The following is a 13,746-nucleotide window of genomic DNA, read 5'->3' as shown; positions in this document are numbered from 1 at the left end:
TTAATTTTTTACAACTTAATTTTAATATTTTATAATTTAAAAATTTTTTTAATTTAGCGCCAATTGGAAACGTGAATTTTACAGGGCCGAATTTATATACAAGCAAAATAAGCAATTGCTGAAGACTGTTTTCTTCCACTGCTTAGGGTCCTTTACAGTGTAAATTCGGCCCTGTCATTTCAGTTGCACCAACACTTACAATTCGTGTCGCTTCCATCGCTTTTGTCGACATGGTAAACCAATCAGAATCTGAATAAGACTGGAAATCTGAATAAATTCCGCATAACAGAAACATTTGATTGGTGTTTTTATGTGTTCCTGGACTTTCTGTTAGTGTGAAACCAAGTCATATTATTCTTAGCGAATTCGACTGGCAGAAGTGAAAACGAGAGCTACAGGATTCAACTTGTTTAGATCATTCAATCAATTTTGTGTTCAGTGCTGTTTCTAAATATGTAAAACCAAATTATATTTTGTTTTTATCAAATTTAACGGGCAACAGTAAAAACGAAGGCAACGAGATTCAATTTGTTTAAGTAGTTCGGTCAGTCCTGGGTTCAGTGCGCGGTTCCCAAATAAAACGTGTTCTTTATTTTACAGTAGGTATTCTTTAATTTTTTAATTCAATACGTATTTTAATTAAAAGCACAATGTTTCTATAATCATAATTATTATGTTGTCAAGTGCAAAGGTTGAAGTTTGTTTACTGGAAATTTTTTTTTTTTATTTAAGGTTATGGCAAGTAAACGAAAAATTATTAACGCTGCTGCAGCTAATAAAAAGGTAAAACTTTTCAAAGTAATTGAATTTTTGTCGGATGATAATGATAAAGAAGCCGACCCAGATTATGACATTGTACCAGCAAAATGGCTCATATATGATCCGTCAAGTGGATCTTTGGTAACAAAATTTCTTGAAGGACCATATACAAAAAAAAATCCAAGCTTCTCGAATCCTTAGTAAAAAATGCTCAGAAACCACTTGCGGATTGGCCTACTTATGTATGTGACATAAGAGGAGAAGCAGGTATCTTGTTAAATTATTTAATAATTAAAAAAAACATAAATATATATTTATAATATTGCGATTTTTGTAACCTCATTAAACAGACAAAAATTTGCTATATTGAATTAAAACATATTTTTTTAATTTCAAAGTTTATAGATGGTTTAAAGAATGAAAAATTTTTTTTAACTTGAAGAATTCCCTAGAAGAATGAAACCTAAAATAAGGTTATCACCTTAATATATTTCTTTGATTTACATATAATTTTGTAGTTACACTTTGTTTTTTATTTACACAATAATTGATTTTTTCTTTTTCTTGAGTATTATTACTTTCATTCATTAAACTAATACAATTAATTCAACTATTTTCAATTATTGTAGAAACCTATGAGCTTGCTTTATTGGCCTTGGAAAAATTGAAGGAGAAAAAATATTGCTTTACCTCAGATGCAACTGAAGCACCTGAAGACAGAGCAAAAAGAATAAAAGACGATTATCGCTTGAAACACGTGAAACAATTAAAAAAGGGAGATTTGGATGATATTTTTGCAGTCCCTGATTTAAATAAGGAATTTGAAAATGACGATAAATCAGAATCTTCAGAAGAATTTTCAGAGAAAAATAGCTCATCATCCTCGTCAGATAATTTTGATAAAAATAAAAAGGTTGCAAAAAGAAAAAAGAAAAATAAAAAGAAAAAAACAGGCAAAAGTGCACCAAAAAGCTTGATACCTAGTATCCAAAAACCAGTGTCTGAAGGTAAAGAATTTTTTGTGTTTAATTTTAAAATTGTTTTGAAATTTAAATTTAGTTTAAAGTTTTATATTTTTACAGAGGTAGAAAATGGCCAAAATAATGTAAAACAAGATTCGTTGCACTTGGGAGAATCGTCAGGACCCTCGACAATCGTTCAGAATCCAGCGAAGGATTTCAGTGCAAATCTTCCACCTTCTATAACGTCACCTGAGATTGTTGGTAAAAACAAATTTTTATTATTGAAGAAATATGGATCATTACAGTAATATTTTTTAAAAATGTTTTTTATTAAAATTTATCGTTATTATTTTTTTTCAAACAGATGTTATTTTTATAAAAATAAAAATAAATTTTTGAATTTCAACGTGAAAAAATATTTTTTTTAAACTAGATAAAATTTATAAAGTAAAAAAAATATATTACATATACAGACAAACATTGAATATTAATTTGTTTTTATTATATATTTTAATTTTAATATATTTTAATAAACGATTACTATTTTAGAAAAAAGTCCTACTCAACAACGTGAAACATTGACATCCCTTACAGGTGATAAACAAAATCATTCGCAAAACAATATAGCAACAGGTGCGTTAAATACACATGTAGAAAATATACATATGGGACGTTCTTTGTCAACCGGACCACCCCATCTCTCCATAATTGGTTTAATTTAAAAAAATTTTATCATATTGGAAAAAATTGGCTTGGAATGTCTACTTTTTAATCCCGTTGGGCGCTTTTTGAAATTCAAAATGGCGACTTAAATATGGCGCCTAAACGACATAAAAAACACAAAAAATCCACTAATATGATCTATATTATTGTTTAAAGCTTCACATATGACGATAAAAATAACCACAACATAGTTTACTTACAAACTGATAACGTATCTCCATTCAAAATTCAAAAATTCAAAATGGCGGATTAAATATGGCGGATAAAATTAAAAATTGAGCTAGACTCGTGAAAATTACTACTTGGGGGTTTTCGAGGTCGCTGATTACGAATCCGGTGTTAGTTTTCAAAAATTCAAAATGGCGGATCCAATATGGCGGACCAAAAATTTAAAAAATGGGGCTAATTTCGTAAAAATGTCTACATAGGGGTTTTTTTGGTCGCTGATTACAAATCCGATGTCAGTTTTAAAAAATTTTTAAATGGTTCATGACAAATCTCTATTTAAAATTCAAAATGGCGGATAGAATTAAAAAATTAAGCTAGTCTTGTGATTATCAATTAAATAATCCTCACGTAATTTCCACAAAAAGTTATCTGGCGTTGTATTTGATAAGTTCAAATGGCACCTTTTTACGTTCAATATAAAAAAGTTAGATCAATTTTTTATATTTTGGTCCACCATTTTAGATTCACCATTTTGATTTTTTAAAAAGTAACGATGAATTCGTAAAGATTGTCCTGAAAAACCCTTAGGTAGACATTTTAACGAGTTTAGCTCAATTTTTTGGATTTTTGGTCAGCCATTTAGAATTTTTAAAAAGTAACCGCAGATTCGTAATCAGTGACCCCGAAAACCCCAGAGTAAACAATTTCACGGATTTAACTCAATTATTTAAATTTTGGGCTACTATTTTAAGTCTGCCATTTTGAATTTTTAAAATCTAATAACGGATTTGTAATCAGCGCCCCCAAAAACCCCCAAGTAACAAGTTTCAGGCGAATCTAAACGATTTTTTAATTTTTGTCCATCATATTGGATCCGCCATTTTGGATTTTTGAAAACTAATACCGGATTCGTAATCAGCGACCCCAAAAACCCCCGTGTAACAAGTTTCAATAGAATCTACACGATTTTTCAATTTTTTTTGTCCGCCATATTGGATCCGCCATTTTGAATATTTGAAAACTAACACCGGATTCGTCATCAGCGACCCCAAAAACCCCCGAGTAACAAGTTTCAGTCGAATCTAAACAATTTTTCAATTTTTGTCCGCCATATTGGATCCGACATTTTGAATTTTTGAAAACTAACACCGGATTCGTAATCAGCGACCTCGAAAACCCCCAAGTAGTAATTTTCACGAGTCTACCTCAATTTTTAATTTTGTCCGCCATATTTAATCCGCCATTTTGCATTTTTGAATTTTGAATGGAGATACGTTATCAGTTTGTAAGTAAACTATGTTGTGGTTATTGTTATCGTCATATGTGAAGCTTTAAACAATAATATAGATCATATTGGTGGATTTTTTGTGTTTTTTATGTCGTTTAGGCGCCATATTTAAGTCGCCATTTTGAATTTCAAAAAGCGCCCAACGGGATTAAAAAGTAGACATTCCAAGCTAATTTTTCCAATATGATAAAATTTTTTTAAATTAAACCAATTATGGAGAGATGGGGTGGTCCGGTTGACAAAGAACGTCCCATATATATAATTTCAATCTTTATCTTAAATATATTTTTACAAACTAATTATAGTTTTACCAATTTTAATTTAAAATTTTTTTTAACTTTTAGAAATTGGAGGAAATTTCAATAATTTCATTCCTGATGACATCGTTTTAATTGATCAATTAATGTCAAACAGTAATGGAATAGACCAGTCTCTTATTCAAAAGATTTTTGACATGCTTAAAAATCAGGAACATGAAATAAGAGAATTGAAATTAGTGATTATGAATTTACAATCGATAATCGAAAGATTTTGTGTTTCTCAAAGCATAGATACCCAGAGTCTCAATGTTAAATACGGTTTGGAGTTGCCTGTGACAACTGAAGCAGAGTTCAACAAACTTCAGAATTTTTTGGAAACCAACAAAGCTTTTAAAAAGGAATTCGTAAGTACAAATTAAAAATTGTAATTATGAAAAAAGTACTAAAGTTTTAAATATTCAATTATGTTTAAATTATGTATTATATTTTGCAGAGTCAATCCTTGTATTTTTATATGGATAAAGAAAACGTTTTGTCGCGCTCCATCACTAATGTATTAAAAAAAATTTTTAACAGAAATATGGCACTTTCGTTTGTTGGAAGTAAATCAACTGGAATAAAAAAAGTTTTTAAAGGGACACAAGTTTGCAAATGCATTCTAGGTAAATAATAATTAAAAATACAATTTAATAAAATATTGCTCTGCTTGCAAAACGCTCTTATAATTTATTATAAAATTATAGTAGATTATTTTATAATTTTTTATATTTATAAAATATATATTTATAATTCATAACTTTGTTTCGTTAAATTTCAACTTATAAACTATTTCAGAGGTTATAGCTACTCACTGCCAAAAAAAATCTGTAGAATTTTCGGAAAAGTCATTTTATCAAAAACTAGGAGCTGCACTCTCTAACGCTAAAGATTGGGATGGATTCCGTCAATCACGAAAGAAAAAAGCTGCTGAACTTGTGCCAGAAGAAACTCTAAATGAAGGAAATGAAGAATAACTTTTTTACAATTACATTCAAAATAAACATTTAAAAAAGCACTAAGAAAGTACTCAATTTGATTTATAAAATGCCCTATTCTGAATAAACCAACAAATGATTATTATTTAGTTAATTAATTTCTTTTCGAACATTGCTTTTTATAATTATCTTCAAAAATATTTGAAAATTCTAAGAATGTAAAACATTAATAAAATTTTGCGTGGAAATTTATAACTAATTCTGTAAATGAAAGTTACAGTGAAAAAATATTTAATTTTTGAATGTTTATTTTTAAAAAAATACTATTCAAAAACTATTGTTATTTAAATATTTGAAAAAATTAATTTTCTGGATAATAACTAGGCCTGAAAATAACAATTTAAATAGGTTATAAAAAGAATAAGCCTTTATTAATACGTTAAAAATATAAAATTTTATTTAAATTATTTTACACTGATTGCTGACGTAAAATGATATATTGAACAATGAACGTACAGCTCAATGCAAAAAAGGTACAACATAGTGTTGATGTGGAGCATTTTCTTTTAAATTGACACTCATTTTAATCATTTTACAATCAATCGAATCTATGGGAAATTCGTATGTACTTGCCGACAATTCATCTCTTAGTTCCCACATTTTCAAATGTTTCGAGTTGACCGGATATTTAAACAAAGACTTTTTCTTTGTGCATTGCTTCCCTTTTATTGTAAATTCATTATTTGAATTTAAAATTTCACACACCTCAAAGACAACAGTATTTTTTAACAGGACAACATTATTCGGCGACTTTGTAGAAATTTCATATTTTTGATATCTTATTTTCGAAATTTTGTTTCTTTTAATTTTTAGCACTTCTACTTTTTTTGGCGCGACTGGTTTTTTAGATTTATTTCTCAAATCGTCTTCGTGCAGTCGTCTGCAAACCTGAGCTAAAGGCCGGTTCGGAGAGCGCAACAGCCTACGTTTAATTTTTCCCAACAAATTTTCAAAGGGAAAAGCTGTTATTTGGCTCAAAGAGCAATTCATTTTTTCAACATCTTGTACTAAATGAATCAAATTATGAAAGTTCATAATTTTCGACTTAAAACCGTAAAAACGATGTAAAGTTTCGAAAAAACGCAATAAATAATTGTTCGCATACATTCTGAATTTTATGCAAAGATTTTCGCAACATAAAATTCGGAGCGCGGCATGTAGCAACAAGAAGTGTTTATAAAAACGCGTACTCAAGACATTTTTCAAAATAATCGGGCCACTGTATAGCAAAAAGAATCTAAATTCTGTGGCTTTGCATTTCGAAAAAAATTTTGTTGATCTGGGCTGTCGTTGAAATTCTGATGGCACTTGATTTTTCAACATCTCCATTCTTCTGCCCAATTCATTTCGTTTTTTGACTTTTAATTTTGCTCCTTTGCCAGTAAGCCACCATTCTAATAATTTTTTCATTACACCTAGACAGCATAAATGCATGAAATCCAGAATAAATGAAAAAATAGTATCGATTGGTGGAGTAATGCGAGTGATAGGAGTAGGGGTATCGTGGTGATGCTCTTTTTGTTCCTGGTTTCGAAAAGACGAGTCGCTTCTTAATTGACAATTTGTTTTCGAATAAACTGTACGTTTCAAGTCAATCATTTTTTTAAATCCATGTTCTTCGACCTCTACAAATCTGTCTCCTTTTATAATACACCGTTCGCAGGCATAATAACCGCCATGCCCAATTATGGATTTAATGTAACTCCTAGCCGGTGTATCGCAGATAAAACATTTAACAGAGACTTTTACAACTCGTCCAGTAGAAGTTTCAATGCCTTTTTCTAAACATTTGTTAAGGTCAGCAATAAACTCTTCCGAAAATTCTTGTAAATCCGGCTTTGCGTTTCCATGAAAGATAGCAACAGGGAATGGATCATAAAGGTCATCCTCGGAAAAAATGTTTACCAAAATGGGCCAAAACTGATTGACGCCGGATTTACTAAGAGACATGCCGTCAATATTTATTACCAACTCGATCGTATCGTTAGTAATTAGATCCTCGTTTATTCGTTCCTTTAAGCCTTTTTCGAGACCTAAATAAACAAAATCTCCAGCATTGCCTACACCATCCCTGATAGACTTGATGACATAATTAGCACTACTGGTCCCTAAAAATGTTTTTGAGCTTTTTGGCAAGTCTGTCAACAAACGACGTCTTAAAATGGTTAATAATTTATCCAAATGATTTTGAGGTATACTGCAGTCGATTGCCCAATCTCTGAGTTCATCAATTTCACAGTTAAAAGTGAATTCCTCGTCAATTGCATCTGAAAAATCGTCATCTTCGTCCACGTCATCATTCCCTACATCGCTTTCAGAGGAAAATTCTTCGATTGCGTCCGAAAAATCGTCACTGTCATCATCCGAATCGGTAACGTCAGATTCTGGTTGAGCTGAATTTACACCGTCATTGGAATTTTTACCACAGGATTGTAATAGGTCATCCAATATCTCGAAATTTAAAAAAGGTCGCGGTACTTCATCTAATGGTTCCTCAACAAATCCATTCTCTTCATTTTTGATAGGAGCTGATTGCAATTCAGCACACTCCAAGAATGCTAAAAAGCATAACAATTTAATTATTATTTAATTTCAACATCGATATATTTTATTTTTAGTTTTAGTAATTTTTCAATGGGGTAATCGGTCAAAATAAAAATTTGTAAATGTGTTTTATATACTTAAATGAATAAAATTTACAAATTATAATTAAATACTAAAAATTTCGTAATAAAAATATTATACAAAAGTTATCATTGCACAAATGAACTAAAATGGTTCACAATAAATAAAAATGTTTATTAAACGTATGTGAATTTAAATTTACAGACAATAATTACTAACTTTTCTTCCGGGCTCGCTTTTTTCTCTGTCTCGCATTAGCTTTTTCCCGTTTCCTCTTTTTGCTGTCGTCTTGATTCATTGTTACTATTAATCCACCTATTATTAAAATTATATATTTTATTTAAAAAGATTTAAAAAATTTAAGGCATAAAAACATTTTAATTTAAAAAAATAAAAAGAGAAATAAAATATAACCTATCTATGTAACAAGGCATATTTTTATTATTGCATTTTGACATTTTTTAAAAATAATTACTATTAAAATTATTATTTATTGTTTTCTAAGTGAAAAACTCAACGAAAACAGTAATTTTTATTGTTTTTTAATATCAAAGGATAGAATTTATAGGTTAGGTTTTCTAAATTACACATTTTTTTCAATATCAATTGAGAATAAACTTTCTTAATAAAAAAATATATGATATATAAATGGAACAATAAATAAAATGCCAATAATAGATAATAGAATAATTTAATTTATATTTACCTGAATTAATTATTAATTAATTAATATTAATGAATTAATTAATTATTTACTGTCTAGTTATTAGACATGTACTGCAGCGCTGCTGCCACGAAAGAAGACGAAAGTATAATTTCTAGAGACACTAGACAGTGCCATTCAAGCAACTGGACAAAAGTTGAATCTAGCCAATTTCAAGTTCAACTTGAATGTTTTCTAAGACTGTTGGTCAAGTAACTTTACAGTAATTGTCTAGTTTGTCTAGAATCAGCGTCCACGAGAAAAACTGGCCAGTTACTAGAGTATTTCTAGTGCTTCCATGACAAATTTCTACTAGGGAATCTGAAGAACCAAACTCAGGAGATAAAACAATAAAATAACTGATTTACAAATTTTATAACCAGATATTTTTACTCCAGCAATGCAGAAACAAAGCCAGAAATGCTCCCTCACACTCTAAATTTTTTTTAAATCGAAAAAACCACCCTTAAATAGAAAAATTCAAATTTAATAAGTAAAAAATATTAAATTACCGGTTATTTTAAAAACAGAACCTTACATGTATGTAGTTTTGCTCTTCTAACTCAAAAAATAAAGCCAGCATTGATCCATCACACTCAGAATTTTTTTAATAAAAAAATCTACCCTTAATCTGAAGAATCAAACTTAGGAGGTAAAACAATAAAGTAACTGATTAAAAAAGTTTATAACCAGGCATTTTTACTCCAGCAATGCGGAAACAAAGACAGAAATGCTCCCTCACTCTCTAAAATTTTTTTAAATCGAAAAAACCACCCTTAATCGGACAAATTCAAATTTAGGAGATTAAAAATTAAATAACTGACTTTTTTAAAAATAGAACCTTACTACATCTATGTATTTCCGCTCCACTAACTCAAAAACAAAGCCAGCATTGATCCATCAACCTCTGAATTTTTTTAAATAGAAAAAACTACCCTTAATCTGAAGAATCAAACTTAGGAGGTAATACAATATAATTATATTGTATTACCTCCTAAGTTTGATTCTTTGGTGGTTTTTTCGATTTAAAAAAATTTTAGAGGGTAAAGGAGCATTTCTGGCTTTGTTTCTGCCTTGCTGGAGTAAAAATATCTGGTTATAAAATTTGTCAATCAGTTATTTTATTGTTTTATAAGAAATTTCAGGCAAATCTCATCAATTTAAAAGCTTTTGGTTTAATGAGGTAGTTTTTGATATTTTTCTTTACATGGAATTTATACATTTTTTTTAAATTTTGTGATTTTTCGACTTTTTGGAGGGATGTATTTCAAAAGGGGTAGTCTTTTTAAACGGTATGGATATCTATTTATTAATCTTGACCAGCCCTTCAAAACGAGACCAAAGCGGAGTTAATATGTTAAGATTAAAGAAAGATATGATTTTTTGAAGTAGATGGGACATATACATATGTCCCACTGGTCATTAACACTAGAACTACCAAAGATCCTGCATATCTAGAACTACCACCGGTACATTTTGTCCCATTATTCATTTATGTTTTTTTTATTAACATTATAATTTAGAAAAATAAAGTGATACACGATTTTAATAGGTTTTTTCTCGTAGATTACGAATCCGAAGTCGAAAATACTTCAGCATTTAAATCATTGTTTATACTTTCTATTAACTGTACAAAATGATTATTTTTCAATTTTGTAATAATAATTATTTTTAACAATAATTATAACCACAGAACAAAATGTCCCGTCGGTAGTTCTAGGTATGCCGGTTCAGATCTCAGGTTCTAATAATGATAAAAATCTGAAATTTGGTATACTGATTAAACTCAACAACAAAATAAGTCAGAAAATTTCAATCCTCTAGCTAGTCATTAACGAAAGATACACAAGAAAAACCGTGCGCCGCGGGACAGAATGTACCGTCGGTAGTTCTAGTGTTAAAGGGTTAAGACAAAAAATAATAATTATTTTTTTGGATGGTAAAAAAATAAAATGTTTTACACAGTTTATTGAAATACAGAACTATAATCTTCTTTTGGTAGGTGAATTGTCAAATGCAATTCGAACAAGAACAAATTTAACATTTGGACTTTATTATTCCCTTCTTGAATGGTTTCATCCACTTTATCTGGAGGATAAAAGAAATAATTTTTCAACGCATAAATTTGTCTGTAATAAAGTTATTCCTCAATTAAAGGAATTGGTTTATACATATAAACCGGAAATAGTTTGGTCAGATGGAGATTGGGAAACTTCAGATAAATATTGGAGATCAACGGAAATTTTAAGATGGTTGTTCAATTCAAGTCCAGTTAGAAAAACAGTTGTTGTTAATGATAGATGGGGTTCTAAAACTTTGTGTCATCATGGAGATTTTTATACTTGCTCCGATCGTTATAATCCAGGTAAATTCAAAACTTGATTTAAAAAATAATTTTTGTAAATGAATACTAAATTCTTCAAACTAAAACTGAAATTTTATTTTTTATTAAATTATAATTAATTTTTTAAATGTCATTTACAATGTTTATGCGGATTCAATATAGGCATTCTTCAGACTCACAAATGGGAGAACGCAATGACAATTGATAGAAAATCTTGGGGTTTTCGAAGAAACGCTGACTTAAAGGATTACATGTCTCTTCAAGAATTAGTTATTGACTTGGTAATTACTGTGAGCTGTAATGGAAATTTTTTAATGAATGTAGGGCCTACAAAGGATGGAATTATAAGTCCAATTTATGAAGAAAGACTTCGGGGAATGGGTAAAGAACGATATTAACTTATTATGAAAAAGTTCAATATAACTCTTAAAAATATTAATTAATTATTATAAAAGTTTATTAATAGCTAGGAGGGTCCTTCACTATTATCTGCAATCAGTAATGCAGATCGCTCCTTTATCTGTGGAGGGTAACCCGCTTACCAACCAACGCTAAATTGACATTACAGATGTCTGCATTACCAACTGATGGTAAATTACCTTTGAAGTCTGAAACTCTTCGTCGGTAAAGCGGCTATCTGCATTACCGACTGGTAGTAGTGCCGTGGAACCTATTTAGCTACAGTACTAATAAAAATTAATGAAATTTAAAATTTTTTATAGTTATAAACTCCGGTAACGAAATTTTTAAGTGGTAAAGAAAGAAATACAGAAATTACTATTATTTTTGGTATAATTTTATTAGGATCTTGGTTAGCAGTAAACGGAGAAGCAATTTACAAAACTAGACCTTGGAAAACACAAAATGATACCTTAAGTGGATATGTTTGGTATACGGAAAGTAAAAATGATGAAAAATTGTTTGCTATTCTTCTTTCTTGGCCAACAGATAACATTGTTAAATTAGGAAGTGTCAGGGTATTAGAATCAGCAAGTATTCAACTTCTTGGCTATCAGTGTAAACTTGATGTAAGTCTAAAGTGTTTCATTTTTTATATTATAAAATATTTGTTTGAAAAACTTTTTAAGGAATAATCTGAGAAAAAAATTAATGACAATTTGAAAATTTAATTTTCTCATTTTTCAGTGGCAAAATAATTCATCAGAACTTTGGATTAATTTACCTCCAGGTGCTGAAAAAAACAAACCAGCATGGGTAATAGTATTAAATCAATACATTTCAAGAGACAAATATTAGAAATTTTACAGACTTTTAATTATTAAAATAAATTTTATTAAATGTCAATAAAATGATTTTGTTTATGATTTATTTATTTGAAAAAAAACTAGTGGATTAATAATTTTTTTGAGTTTTATTTAAAAAATACTGATAAACTTGATAAAAATTTGGATATAATTCCGAATGCATCCTTCCTCCGATTATAACGAAACTTAGTACCTATATTAACGTATTTTGGTGCCCTAATTACGAAAATGATAGTGAAAATTGGTGCAAATTTGATTATCATGGTAAAAACCATTAAAAAACACCATAAAATCATGGTTTTTTGCGATTATCTCGTAAGAAACGCAAAAATTTCGAAAAATGTTTTATTAAAGGTTGTAGGTCTCAAAAAAAACACATTTTATGTCCTATACATTTTTTACCAAAACTGGCTATTTTTCAAGAAAAATACAAATAACCATAAGAGGCATTTGACATGAAAAGACGGGGTTCTTGGATTTTTCTCAAAATTCGGTAAATTGTAGAGATAATGATGCTAAATAAGTGTACAAATTTTGAATTTAAATTTTTTAATATTTTCGGAGATATTTACAATAACAAATTTGAGCAATATTTTTTTGCTTTACTTATTACTTTTTTTACCTATATAAAAATATTATTTATTTTACGCAACCCTTAAAGTTCCACATTATTATTAAATTTTATTCAATTCACGAATTTATTCTTCTCAAAATTAAAGTTTTTCTTTTTTCATAATGATCTTTTTAAATATTCTAAAATATTTTCGAAAATATTTCAGAATATTTTTCTGAAAGGTTTCTGCAATGTTGCGTCGAAACATTCCAGCAACATTGCAAGTAATATTTCAACATTTCGCAGTAATCTTCCGGCAACTTTCAAAGATTCTGCGAATATTTTTTTGGAATGTTTCTGCAATGTTTCATGGTAATGTTCCTTTTAGTCAGACATAGGAATGTTCCTGAAACATTACTGTAATATTTAGTTGGAATGTTTAAAACGTTACATTGAAACATTGCCGCAATGTTGCTGCAACATGGCGTGTTATGGGGGAATGGTTTTTGACCTGGCGGACATCATTAAAAAAACTATTGCACTGATTAAACTCAAATTTTTATGGCTTATTCTACACATATACCGCCATCGTCGGAAATAGAATCATAATTTTTCATTAATATTTAACCATTTTTTAAAACAATTTAAATTGAAAAAATAAGGTCAAACATGAAAAAAGTCCGACATTTTGTTTTTTTCCATCGAAAATAGTTGATTGTAGTTCCCGCGATAGCGACGAGCTTACTTTTCAAGAAAATATCAAAAATTTTATTTATCGATGACCTGAATTAGAGATATCGTGTCCACCATCACAAGTAGGGATATTTTCATACTGCCATAACAGCAAGATAATCCGGTTTTCGCTCAAGACAACTAAAGTCATTAATGCGAGATGGAAGTAAATATGTTGCTTTACACAATGAGAAAGAAAATTGTTTATGAAATGAATATATAGAACGACTTATTTGTTTAACATTAAAATCGTCATATTTAATTTCATTTTTGACAAAATCAGTTCCCCAAGTAGCACGTAATAATATTACAAAATATTAAAATGTCCGC

At 29.2% G+C, this 13,746-nt stretch overlaps 1 protein-coding gene across 1 annotated transcript in view; it reads left to right on the top strand.

Moving 5' to 3' along the window:
- LOC127287530 (alpha-L-fucosidase-like) overlaps positions 1-12,175 on the top strand; it is a 28,681-nt gene extending 16,506 nt beyond the window's left edge. The window contains exons 3-6 of the mRNA XM_051314523.1: positions 10,525-10,887; positions 11,029-11,247; positions 11,671-11,894; positions 12,013-12,175. Coding sequence (XP_051170480.1) covers positions 10,525-10,887; positions 11,029-11,247; positions 11,671-11,894; positions 12,013-12,123 — 917 coding nt within the window. The 3' untranslated portion in view covers positions 12,124-12,175. The remainder of the gene's footprint in view (positions 1-10,524; positions 10,888-11,028; positions 11,248-11,670; positions 11,895-12,012) is intronic.
- The last annotated feature ends 1,571 nt before the right edge of the window (positions 12,176-13,746 follow it).

Source organism: Leptopilina boulardi, unplaced genomic scaffold (genome assembly GCF_019393585.1).
Source record: "Leptopilina boulardi isolate dan_hultmark-lab unplaced genomic scaffold, ZJU_Lbou_2.1 LbouV2_122, whole genome shotgun sequence".
Classification (NCBI taxonomy): domain Eukaryota; kingdom Metazoa; phylum Arthropoda; class Insecta; order Hymenoptera; family Figitidae; genus Leptopilina; species Leptopilina boulardi.
The sequence above is the reverse complement of the archived record's forward strand: the minus strand, read 5'-3'. Positions and strand labels throughout refer to the sequence as shown.